Raw genomic sequence first — 13,913 nt, 5'->3', positions numbered from 1 at the left:
CACTTGTGTAAACTCCATATCGTTTTGATTCGCTCATGTTGATATAGGATTTGTGAGGAGAATTTCCATAGATCATTTGTGGCGTCTGTTGGTCAGCCGAGTTTGGTGTTAAACTTCCTTTTGTTTGGTCCACAGAAATGTTTGTTTACAAACGCCCCCAGTTCTTCTTGTTCGCGTTGTTTACATGCTGAGTTTCTGGGCTTCTTAGTTGGTGTGTTCCGTTTTGTGGTCTATAAAACTATTTTAATGGGTCTTCAACTCTAACTTGATGTGGCCGGAGTGCCCGATTACTTCAAAAGGCTGGGACAGAATTATTTGAAAGATATATTAAGTTTCAATATCAAATTACCCGAAGAGCAAGAACAATGCTCCACGGTCTTTTGTTCGATTTTAATGAGTTCAACAATTGTTTTCCCATCGCTCCGGCCTTTGTTTTGGCTCAGTTTTGACATGTGTTGATTTAAATGGGGGGAGCTTTCTTTGAGTGTAGGCCGGACCATCGAATGTTGCATTTATTTAGCTGGCCAGCTGCCTGCTGCATCCATCATTTTGTGCATTTCCGTTAAGACAGCGCAAATTATGGCCCCGGCCAGGTGTTACTTCGTCGATCTATAAAGTGCATTTAAATAAATTATCACAACAAAGGGCCAAGTGGAGAACAAAGGGAGAGGGGTGGGGTCCTAGGAATGAATGCAGGTGAGAATGAGAGATTTATAAACGATAAACAAGCCTGAGTTACAAAGGGAATACTTTGCAGTCGTAGATCTTGAACAAAAAACTGCGGAATTCGGCTGGAAATTCTTTCATCATGTTCATCACTTCAAACATAAATTTGGTAAAATATATGTCCATCTCAACACATAAATTACAGCACAAATTTGGTGAAATATTTCCACCCATCTCATCATTTAAAGGCATTAGTTTCATCATAAATGTGAATTTCCTTTCCCCACAAAACATCTTGACCAACTCCTTTAAGCCTCTTCAAGTTCAATACTTTTGCTTTTCACGCTTCAGTCGCGGGCAATAGAAACGCAACCATAAAGCAGAGTTCACTCAACTTTTACGAACTTCACATGTCAATAAAAAATTAAAAACAAATAAAACTCAATGACAACAGTCAGCAGCCGACCGCTAAACATTTTCCCACAAATCTAAATTTCCAGAAGCAGCCGATGGGCACTGAAGTGCGCTTTTCATCTCTGAGCATTGTGTAATGCAGTTAACAAGAAACAAACAAAAAATAAAGCAAGGCGCAACGAAATAAACGTATAAGAGAAAAATCAATGAAGAATGCATTTTCTCAAACACTTTTCGATCGACAGCGAAAAGCAAACAGCAGCTGGATATGAGTTGGCCATGACTTATGGCTACCAGTGTAAAGAATGTATCCACAAGATACTTAATGAGCTGATAAAGTGTGCGTGTTTGCCCAAGTATCTGGCTGCTTGATTGGAAAACAACCCGACAATCCCACAAAACCCAATTCATTCGTATCTTTCGGATCAGTTCGGTATATCTGTATCTGTATCTGTGACCTATTTCGCCATTGGAAAACTTTCGTTTTCTCTAATCCAAACAAGCCAATCAATCAATTAATGCCAATCGCCTCGTTGGGGCGTTGTAAATACGACTTAACTGGCCAATAATTTGCTCGATCAATTCGCGTTTATGTCTTCAAGGCTTTGTCGTTGAAAAGTGTTTCATTGCATCGATTTACAATCGAATGATTTAGAATTGATTTGCAATCATTATGGCATCAGGAAATCACTTTACTGACAGCGCATTGAAAAGTTGCCCCAAGCTGGTGTTTTTTGAGGTAAACATTTTCCTGAAGTTTTAATTTAAGTAAAGAGATCATATTAAAAATAGACTTTTCTGAGTAAATTCAATTTAACAAATTTTAACTTTAAGTCTATAAGTTATCGATATAGATTTAGTGGCATTATCCAAGATAATCATTTAGTTATTTATCTTTCCAAATTCTTTTCTCACATAATATTAATTCTTATCTTTCTAGGCTAATCATCGGCTATTTCTGTTTACCACACTATGGCACTTAAAAGTGATTATCATAAGGCAGCTTTTAAATGAAATGTATCCAAATATTTCCACACGCAACTTGGAAGCAGAACCAATTTGCTCTGGCTTTGTTGTATTCCATAACTAATTTTAACGACAAAAACTGTGGAAGAAGTCGACATAGTAAGCCACTTAAGTTTTATAACCATGGCAGTGGAGAAGATATTTTAATAAACCCTTTTTCTATGGCCATGTGTGTGGGTTCTGGGTTCTTTGGGAAACATATGTTGCCATTAGCGCGTGAGGCATTCCAGAAGGCGGTGCGCTACGCATGCCTCCATCAATTATCCTCTCCAGGGAAAAGGCGACCTGCCTAACAATCGACCATTGTTGCAGATGCCTAGTTACGGCATCTTGTATAGTACACTTCTCCTCCATCGCCTCTCGGAATCGACCACAATTACACTAGAACCAGAGACCCTGGCGCTATTGTTGTCCTCAATCCTCAATCTGTTCTTTCTGAGCGGTTCGGGGTCATGTGTTCGACAAACAAATGCCCTCAAGTGCCCAGGGACCCACACACACGCTCGGGGACAATCTCCAAGGGTTACATAGAACATCTACCCGAAAACATGCGCATATTGTATTTCTATTCATCTTTGTTGATCGCTTTTGTTCACCATGTTTATCGGTTCAATTGCTTTACCAATTGTTGTATAAAGGTTGGAAGTAATTTGTTTTAAAATTTATGTTATGATTAATTTTAATGAGATGAACAAGAAAAATAGTAATAATAAAAACCATTTTTAGAAAACGCATTCATTATTCAGTGTTGAAAATAGCTCTCACAAATGTTAGGGTGTAGAGTCTTTTATAATAAAAAGTCAGTGAAATACCTCAATGATCTTAAATTGCAAATATAATTATTAGATTTTTTACCAAGTTTTGATTTTATTTATTCAAGAGTATTATTAATAATATCGGTTCTATAAAACATATAAAATTGTTTAGCTACAACAGACAACTAAGGTGAAGTTCGTAAGGTTATATGCTTTTTAGCAGTGTTTAATTTAGAAGGTAAACTTTCAGTGAACTGTTGCACCTATGCCTGCTATTCAAAAACACACTTTGACTGTTTTTCCCCCAACTAACCAGAGTTCACGATGCCATAACCAGAGATCTATCATCACACAGTTGGTTAGAGCGGACGAGGCGATTCATATTCCTAATAGGCAAAGTTCACATAACAAAAAGCCAAGTTTTTTCTTTACTTCCAACTAACGACAACAAAGGCAACACAAGGCCAGGGCAACTATGTGCCAACAGACCTGGCCAAGACCTGGGCGACAACCACTGCAACATTGCCGGACCATAACTGGACCTCTCACGTAATAACGTATAGAATTTCAGTAAAGAAAAAAATAAGAAGAAAAAAAAAGAGCAGCTCAGGAAAAATTAAAGAATCTCTTCCTCCTGTCACAACTTTCACATGAAAGTTCTTTCAACTTGAGCGGCCAAATATGGAAGAAACACGACCAGCGACCAGGAAACTGAAGGCGAGCAATGCGAGCAACTTCTGGTGCTGCACAATCGATCAGGGAACCATATTTAGAAGACCCCATCTATAGTTATAGACATTTACCTCCACCTCCAATTCCTCCTGCTCCGCCGGATTTCTGCAATTTTCCGTTGCGACGACGCTGGTTCGACTTCTTCCTGGTGACGGATTCCGAAGAGGAGCCATTAGCCAACATTGAATCCGAGTCAGCAATGTTACTTTCAATGATCAGGCCACTTTTGGTTTTGTGCCGCCTTGAGGATTGGGCTGACTGAGACTTCTTCTTCTTTTCGGTACTGGTTGCAATACGTGCTCCTGTCCAGGATACGATATTCTGCTGGAGCTCCAAGGAACTGTCGTTCAGCTGCAGGCGATATTCCTGAAGATCCTTGGCACTGGAGAATCCCTGCATTCGTTTCCGCTGCCTTTTGGCCTGGCAGTGGATGGCCAACAAGATGAGAACCAGGCCAAGTGGCCATTTCATAAAATTTCCGATTTGCATTCTGAACCAACTATAATACTCAACGATCACTAAGCACACATATTTTACCCCGTTCGACTTTGAACTTGGTTTTAATTTCTCTGCTCTTTTAATAAGACCTCTTGAAATGCAGGCACTTATTGCTTGGTATTTTCATTCATAATCTTCTTATTTTCACTGCACAGATTGTTTTTTTTATTTTATTTCTTTTTCAAATCATTTACGATTTCCGCTCGCAATTTTTTTTCCACTTTTTTTACGCATTTGCTCTTGCGAATCTGCTTGCTTTCAATTTATTTTGCTCTATTTTGCGTAGACTTTTTGTAACTTTGCTACTTCAACATTTTTGCGCTATTTAATTTTATTTTTGTTTCAGACACATTTCCCACTTTCCTGCTCAGCGACAAGCAAACATTTTTCTCGGCAGCTATTTTCGTATCCTCGACGAGTAGTGAAAAAGTGTAAAATAAAAAAAGGAGCCCGAAACGTTCGATCTTCCGTTGCAGGCTAACTCGGAAATGGCATACAGAAATTCGCATTCACTTATTTATTAGCAGTGGCTTATCGCATAATTGCCGTTTAATTTTATGACACATAAATAAATCGCCCAGAGCAGCAGCCGCACTATTCGATGGCACTATCATCTAGAATTCACCCATCGCACAGCACTCGGGACCCGTCGCGTGTCTTGCTTCCTACGCAAACGACCGTCAAACATGAACTGATCGCAGAGAGTTGCACTTCAGACCAGATCCGTGAGTGAGTGGACTTTGTGGATCGCATTCGAGGTTAGGTTCCTTTAAAGCAATTTCGATAGCTATTTCAAAGGGTTTTCTTGCCACTATAAAGGAAGCATTTAAAATATTACATTTATACAATAATAACATTATATATTTTACTATATAATCCCTTTCTACCTTATCTTTAGACGAAGAAGACGAATAAACCTTACAGGGTAACAAAAATGCAGAGCCCAGAGGAAGTTGCACTGGCCTTCTGGGAAATCTAACACCTCGGAAAGAGTTATGGGCTCTAATTAGGGACTTTATTGATCTTGGCCGATCGTAAACTCTATGGCCTTCGTCCGAGAGGAGGTTGGGAAACTGTTAACTGACTGATAAAGAATCTTTCTAAAATATCTTGGTATTCTTGTTAAAAAGTATGCAATGTTTTTTTGGTAAATGAGTACCAGGTTCTTTGGGACCTGTTTTTCTATATGTTAGTATTCCCCGATAATGGATTCTGTTTTTACATTTAAATTGTTTTCTAGTTGCACTTGCACATATATATTCCTCTTCAAAATATCTTAAAAAGAAATGATATGTATTACCAGAGAGTTATAAGGAGTCCTTTTAATACTTTGTAATATTTAAAAATGGGCAAAAAAATTTAGTCGAACATAAAACCCTTTTTGCACCTCCCATTTCCCCCTAGCATTTCCAAAGTTCATTGCCGGCTTATCACTTGCATCGTTAACATCTCTATCAGGGCAAGATACGATCCACAAACGTGGGTTACTCTTTCACCAAAAACAAGCTCTCTTTGGCCCTTTTTAGAGATCTCTCTTAAGATCTGCAAGGCATTCGATGATTTACCTGTTGCTTCACTGGATAGTGCAAGCCAATTCGTTTGACTTTAGCAGGTAACAACAGGCTGCAAGTGGATAACGTATAAATCGGGAAATTCCCGGCGTGCCAAAGAAAAATATTTATAGTCCTGCGAGCACCTTGCACTTGAACGGTCCTTGTTGTCTGCCCCTTGTTTTCCTTTCCAGCCTTCGCCACATGTTCTCCACTCTATATCAGTTTTGACAGTTTCGCGTTGAATCGAGAGTCCTGACCTTTTCGCCGCTACTTTGTTCAGACCCTCGATGTCCTACGGTCATTTCCGATTATCCTTGCGGTGCTTTTGTTACGTCGTCACGGCATTTCAACAGGTGAAATGAGCCCCTGGTGAGTGGAGCGAATTGCGGCACTTAACGCCAGTTCGAATACATCCTAAAGATAGGCCCTCAAAGATATTTCCTGCTAATACGACGATACTCATTGGACGTTTTACGGTGGCGCACGTTTCATGTTGCCCGCGGTTATTTGCAGCCCAATCGTGTGGCACTCACATAAATACCTCGTTCTCCCTAATAAGTTTGCGTTCCATATGCCGGTTCTCAGGGTTCAGAGCTGGGAAAAGTGTGGGCCAAGCTGTGTTCCCGGTTTTAAATTCACCAATTTATTTTTACATCATTTAAAATATTTTATTTGAAATTCATTTTGTAAATGAAATAAATCGGTTATACTAAGATAAATTTTAGAAATCATACATTAGAAATCAATACATTTTAATAAAATCCAGACGGACATTATACAAATTTAAGAAGTAAATCGAGTTTTGTTTACTCAAATTGTGTGAACCCCCAATCAAATTTATTGAAATCGATTCCTCAGAACTTCTTGGAAATTCCAAATTGTAAAATATACATTCCACAAATAAGGATCGATTCCCTTTACTTCATTTAAATTTGAAACCCATAAGTAAGTGTGGAATCCAGAACAGGACTGTTGGCATCTCAGCATTGTATCTGCTGCAATTTGTTGATGCCTCCACAGCTGCTGTGGCTCGAAGAGCATTTGCTGAAGCGTGAAACAGCAGTTTCACGAGCCGACTAAAAAGAGCTGCAATCGTCGATCCCTTTGGCCCCTGGAAAGGATTGAGACACACCCGCACACTTCTGCCACTTTATCCATTGTCGATGCGCCGTTTAAATTGGTTCGTTTAACAGAATCGAAAGCCCAAACCCAAGGCGGCATCGAATGAAACGAACTCCCGACGAGGGACTGGAAGGAAATAAAAGGGTTTTTCTTCAGGTTGTGCGCATGCCCGGCCTTAAGTGCCCGACGTACTTGAGGATAACGATGTGTACGCGGCGGATAATCATGGCGGTGGTGATGATGTTGCTGTTGCTGCCCTGATGAGGCTGCTGATTTCGGCGTGATTTATGCATCTTAATTGAAATGATGGCTTACAAATTGTTTGGCACAAGTGCACCAAAAAAGGGATAGGGACTATAAAAGAAGGAGAGGTGGCCGTCGGGTTTCAAAAAGGATTTCCTGGAATGGAAAGGTTGCTTTGAGTTAGGAATGTTCTCCAAACAAGAGACAGGACTTCCTGTTAGCATCACTTTGAAATTTGATTACTCAATAAGTGCGGAAATATTAGGAATGAAGGGGTCTTTATTTTGATTGAAAAGGGTTTTATTAGTATTACATAATATAAACTGACGTGCAAAAGTAAATGGATATTGCAAAATTTGATATTATTGCTCCATAATTAATCGATAATGCATATATAAGATAGAACAATCGAGAGCCCCAATTAACAGTTCTTAGTAATATTATAAGATTACATGATAATATCAGATTATTGTTAATTTTACTGTTTATAGAATGTACTTACACCCGCTTTATGCACTTAATACCCAATCTTAAGAAATTATTTTCCACTCACCCAGCCATCCATTCACCTCACATCGACCTACTAAAACTGCACGATCGTTTGCAAGGTTCTGGCAATTGCGAAACCATTTACTGGATAAAAATCATATGGCAACCTTTTGTTAACGACTTTCACACACCGGCAGGCCAGCGCAGCCAATCCCACATACAAACGTACATTCAATTTTCTAATAGCCGCCTCCTAATCAAAACTGAGGCATCGAACTTTTATCAATAGCCTCGCTCGCCCCCAAAATCTTTGTGTGGGTCTGGTCTTCAGCCAGCTCTAGGCGCAAAACCAATTAAGCGGAGTATCGAAAACAAACACACTCACGGACATAAAGGTGGAAACAAATAAGGAAGTATTCAGGAGGATCGTCGTCGGCGATCTAGACTCCTTGGGCCTACCGCCTTGCATCGGTAGCCAGGCCGAGAGAAACCAAATAAAATCAAATGAAATTTACCGCCAATCGAGCCAGCTAGCTGCCCCAAAGAGAGTCCAAATCCCAAGTTGGGGAAGCGCCAAAACGTTAAATACAATTCATGGCGCTCACGAGCGGAATTTAAATTATGCCCAATTAGAGTTAGGTGGCTGCTCGGGCTCGGACTAAACTAGGATACCCAGTACTCTTAGAACTGAAGGGTATATTGCACAGAACAAAAATAAATACAATGCTTAAGAAATTGTTCTAATGCACATTTAAAGAGTTCAGTTCATCTTCAAGAAATCTTTTATAAATATTAACAACTTCAAATCAAACCTCGGAAAGATCTGTTCAAAGTTAAAAAAACGATCTTTGCCATCTGAATAATAGATCACGCATAACATCCTTGTGGAATATAGCTATAATAGCTATAAGTAATTATATTATAATCCAATAAATGTAATCATGGTCTTAAGATTGAGCTATGAAATGCCATTAAAGTTTTCTGAAACTTAGAAATATTATAAAGATGCATGGGTTCCATACATCTTACCTTAAATTAAAGATGAAAGATTTGGAAAATCATAAATGTAGCAAATCGTAGAAAAGCAAACCAAAATACATGTTTTAGTACTGAGTATCGGGTATCTTTTAGTTGAAATTATGGCAAACATAGTTCTTACTTGTTTTTACCCCGTTTTAGCCAGGCCTGTTCAGAGCAATTCCTGTGGGGCATTTGTGCGACTCCGAATGGAGATAGACAGTGAGACAGTGGGACAGACGGACGGGTGGGCGTGTCGGGTGTGGGGCATGTTCGTGTGGTAAAGCGCCAAATTGATTTCGATCGCCCAGAGGGGGTCTCCACACACATATAGTATACCCATATACCCATTCCCATCTTGCCAGCCAACCCCCTAATGTTTGTTTCTAGTAGTTGCCACCACAATTCCCCGCTTGTTAACTATCTCACATGTCCCTCCGTTTTGCTTTTGATGGATTATGCGTTGACAGGCTTTCGGGAGTTTTGTAGAGCGCCACTGATTGTCTTTTCCAGTTTGTTGTTTCTTTTGCCTTGGGAACTGGTCTTGTTATGTAAATTGCCGACCGTTTTTCGAATTGCGGGTGAAGTGCTGTCCCAGTGCTAACAATGCATTTCAAGTACGATCGAGACCATAAGGTAGCCATTCTGCTGGGTTTTATAAAAGAGAAATGCCTTGCAGGATATTTGGGTTTCCTAAAAATTAATGATGAGTTACGGCATAGTTTACTCAATTAAGGCGTGGGAACACAACCCTTAGGGGATCTCTTATACACTACATAATAATCAACGCAGCATAAACAACCATTTAATTTTTGGTAGCGATACGATATATTCTTACAACATCAAAAATATATCTTTAGTTTCATTTTATTACTTCACCCCTAAGATATTATAATTATTTATTAAAAAGGGATTAACTATGTTTTTTCCAGAAAACAGGATTAGCTAATCGAATTACCAAAAGTTAACGCCTCTTAAGCAGATTTCGGGCAATAAAAGCGTCGGCATTTTTGAGGTTCATCTCACCGCCGAATAGTTCTTAAAAATATAAACCTGACCTGTAATTATTACTTAATTTTACAGCATTGTTCAAGAGGCGTGGACAAATTAATTTCCCATAAAAATCTCTAATTAGTACCTCCATTCAAAGCGCCGCTTACGGCACAGCTAGGGGCTATAAGACCCAAACTATATTATGTACCTTACCTAAACGAGCCAAGTGTCAATATCAAAAAACCCAGCATGACACTTAAAATATCGTAAATTTTGGATGAGCCCCTTATTTCGATTTGGGAAAAACAGGCGTTAACATCGTTCTATTGTAGAGCCAGTGAAAAATTAGTGAACACATTTTCAACTCACGGGGTGGTCAATGTTTTCTTTCGTGGAGTGCCCAAAGATTCGAGTGCCTACTTAAGAAGTTTATTTTGCCTTTTTTTTCCAGATGCATCTACCCTCACTTGATTAGTTATTCGGCTTGCATAATTTGGTCGTTTCCAAGGAATTTCTGGAAAGAACTTTTTGGGGCAGGTTGCGTCTGTGCATAATATTTGGAAGGAGTTATTTCGTTTTTATACGACTGCAAGATCGTTAGGAATGTTTGTTATGCGTGGTCATGTAGCGAAGAGCACAAGTGTTTAAAGTGCGGTAAAAATGTTTGTCTTAGGTCACGCATTTTTATATGAGGAGCAGTTGAAATAGCTTGGGTTACCAAAATAAATTGCATTTTAGATAACAGAAAGTAATCTTAAATTATTTCCGAATATAATAATATAACAGAAAAGAAAATATTTTCGCTTACCCATATTTAAAACCATTAAAATTAATTTAGCTAACCTGAAACCCTGACCCTCAAATTGTGCGGGCCGAGTATATAGTTAGCTTAGATCTCCGTTAAAAACATATATTAGCACACAGTAACCAAACTATTAATTCCAGAGATATGTATTTATTTTATGGCTTTAGAAACATCCAAGCTCGACTCAACGAAAGGGAAATGCCAGATCACGCCCAGAACGGTTCGATGTTGCGTGACGAGATGTGGGCAACCTTTTTGCGTTTAGTGGGTCACTCGGATTGAGACCCCAGATCCCCAGATCCAGGGCGATGGAGATGCCCCCAGAAGGGGGAGCTGTGATTTGGGGCCAATCAATGCAGCCCGCGTAAAAGACATTATCAATACGAAAAATACGAATACGAGGCAGATATAAAGGGGCCGCCACTTGGGGCATGTCGCGCATGCGCAATTACAAAGTCATTTCAACGCCCCCCTCTCATCCGCTCCCTCGGATCGACATTCTCCCCCTGGTTTCGATGATTAAGCGCATTCGTTAACTTGCATATTGTTTAATGCAATATTATGAAATGGTCACGAGAAAAAAGGGATAGGAGAAGCAGGGAGACCCCATTCGGTTTTATTTTTTGTCATAATTCATAAAGCCAGTTGGGCCACAAGATGCGGCTCATCCTTTACCATCTGCCTCTATTTATAGTCCCCTTACTCGTTCTCATAGTCCAGTCTTTTGCCCGCAGGGATGCTGTTTTAAATATTTTGATTAACCAGACGCCACTTGCTGGCGACTCCCACACCGGTCTACTTGGATCTTGGCATTTAGCTACCGAAAGCGATTAATTCCGAAAGAATTTTTTTTACCATTACACTTGGGAAATTACATTTTAAAATGTTATCATTTTGCAATTTTATTTGGCATGATTTAAATGGGAATGTTATCAGAAACCTTTAATGAGACAGTCATGTATTTCTACTCTGAAACTAACCAGTTAATTGTAAACAAATCGCTTAATACCATCCACAATTCAGAGGCTATTTAAGTCTTTTGTCCTGCGGCACAAGTGGCATGTCTTGCCCGTCAGAGAAGTGAAAGTTACTCGGTATTTGGGCATAACACCTTCAGAGCTAACTGATCGCCAGACAATAATCGAAATTCGGTTTAAAATGTAAATTGTACAACGAAAATCGCTTAATTTTCGTACTCGAGCTGGACAAGTTTACAGGCCAATTTTGGCAATCCAGGGAGCTGGTGAAAAGAGTTTACTGTTATGCCAACCGAAAGACAAAAGGCAAGGACAGAGATCCATATATATATATAGAGTCAGCTGATTGGACTCTGATCGATCTTTCACATTATCATTGCCTTCATCATCGCGATGGCCGATAATGATGATCTTCGTCTTCTGTGATCTCTGGCTGATGAGATTTTATAACCATTTTTGGCCCGTAGGTCCAACTTTTTGCCAACGACCTGCGACTAATGAACACCTTAAATGGCAATCGCAAAGGAATGTGATCGTGGGTATTTATCGGGAAAGGAGAAAGGCTCAACTACACGCATTTTGTCACATTTTGACATAACTCATATGGCCAAGGGAAATTCCTTCAGCCTTGAGCTAAGATTCTGGACCCATATTTGGTGCCAATTAGAGGCCCTTTTACTTTTAAGTGCCCAGTGTCCATACCACTCATGGCACTCATTGCCACGTCTATTCCCCGTTAAGGCGGCGCAAAAGTCTTCCTGGGAAGTCACGTCGTCGAAGATAAATTGTTGACAGTTTCGTTTAATTGTGCATCAAACTCTGACGCTGTTAATTGCCACAAAAATGTTGGCTCCCATAAATGGTACTTAAGGTTTTTCTCTTATTTTTTGGTCGGCAATATTGGTAATACTTTAGAGAAAATGAATAAGCTGAGCTATCGGTGTGTGTGGGTTTTTTTATGACTCTATTAGATAAGCGAGTTAGGCCCGAAGAATTCTGCCCATGCTGCCTGATACAATATTAATTTTTTACAAGCCCCCACATTGTGTAATTGATATTGGTCGGAAAGAACAAGTTTTCCTTCTGACTCGAAACGGGTTTCCTTCTCTCCTCACGGAAGTTGTCCTTCCATCTAATTGGCTTCGCAAATTGACCAGCTTTTGTGTTGGTTTATCAAAGAGCTATTTTCATATTCCTTTCATTGGGTTTCCATCCCATTGTTGGCCTGACCTGCCTGTCACCTTTGCATTCGACGATTGGCGAAATGTTTTAATCCAAAAGTCATGCTGAAATCAGTCCCGAGTCATCATCGAAACAACTGCATCATCAGCATCGACGTCATCAGCTTGACGACTTCGTGGGCAACTGAAGAAAACTATTCAGGTCAATAGTTCAATGGTGAGCGGTGTAATGGCCAGCAATAAAAGAGTCATGAAATTCACATTTTTCACTGCTTTCATGGAAGGGCTTGTTAGATGTTCAAAGAACAATATTAGCTTTGGAAATTATATATTATTTTACAAATTAAATTCATGAATTCATAAACGCTTATAAAAAAGTTATGCAACAAACATTTCTTTCGCTGTTCTAACACTCATAATCATTTAACCAAACCTAATTCTATTAAGATTATACCATACCGCACAAGTTCCATTTATCAAATCATTCCATAACCCAAGATTACTTTTATTCTAAAAAAACAAAAGCTCTAAGCTCCCAAACCCTTTAACAAAATCTCCGTAAATAGCCCATAAAATTTCAATGCATGCAAATTCGTTTAGGCCTCAAAATCTTTCAACACGTTTTCCCAACATTTTACAACTTAATTCCTTTTATTATGACCACTCTACGTTTGGGATTGGGACAGGGAGACACACAAAAAAAAGTTTGTGGCTTCAATTGGATTTAAGATTCTTCAGCGCCACAAGACCACAGAAATCCAGAGGAAAACCAAGGGAAAAACGGGATGAAAGGGGAGTCTGTAGCTGGGGAATTTGCATTCGAGCCTGGGACAAAGAAAGAGGGAAAAAAATTAACTGCAATCAAGTAAAACGTCATTCAACTGGGGAGTTGGGACCGAACCGAACTGGACACTACGGACTCGGGATAGGCTTCCATTATTAGATGCAAGGTCCAACCAGAGAGCGGTGGAGCTGTAAAGTTGCTAAATTGCCGGCATTCAACGCATTTTTCTTTTCAAGAGAAGCGAAACCAATGGTTCACTTCGGTTCGGCTCGGTTATGTTCTACTCTAGGCCCCCTAGGCTCTGATGAACCTTTTGAAGAGTTTTAATTAAGCTAATAAAGTTGTCTGTTCTGTGTTTGGAGTCTGCTGGGGCATAGCAAATGTTGCCGTCTGTGTTGCATGTCCATTAATTGCCATTGTTAGACACACCAATAATGAATCGAGGTCATAAATGGGTTAACGTTTGTTTGGAAACTGATATGCCAGTGAGATGACAAGGTGGTGGGGGGTTCTTAATAACTGAGATATAGGAAATTTCAAAAGGTAAGGGATTAAATGGATACCTAAGTTCTACTTTGTATGTATTTACATTTTCCGAAAATAAATGGTTCTTACAACATTTTAATAAGATAATATATTTATAAGACTCCTTATATGT

The 13,913-nt window shown here is 39.4% G+C and overlaps 1 protein-coding gene across 2 annotated transcripts in view; it reads right to left on the bottom strand.

Annotated features, from left to right (window-relative positions):
* wb (wing blister) overlaps positions 1 to 4,781 on the bottom strand; it is a 69,533-nt gene extending 64,752 nt beyond the window's left edge. Inside the window, exon 1 of one of the 2 annotated variants that reach the window (XM_070995537.1) lies at positions 3,665 to 4,781. In XM_070995537.1, coding sequence (XP_070851638.1) covers positions 3,665 to 4,082 — 418 coding nt within the window. In that variant the 5' untranslated portion in view covers positions 4,083 to 4,781. The remainder of the gene's footprint in view (positions 1 to 3,664) is intronic. The other variant, XM_017089725.4, reaches the window with a different exon arrangement.
* Between the last annotated feature and the right edge of the window lie 9,132 nt (positions 4,782 to 13,913).

This window comes from Drosophila suzukii, chromosome 2L (genome assembly GCF_043229965.1).
Source record: "Drosophila suzukii chromosome 2L, CBGP_Dsuzu_IsoJpt1.0, whole genome shotgun sequence".
In the NCBI taxonomy this organism is placed as follows: domain Eukaryota; kingdom Metazoa; phylum Arthropoda; class Insecta; order Diptera; family Drosophilidae; genus Drosophila; species Drosophila suzukii.
This window is presented reverse-complemented; position numbering and strand designations above follow the sequence as displayed.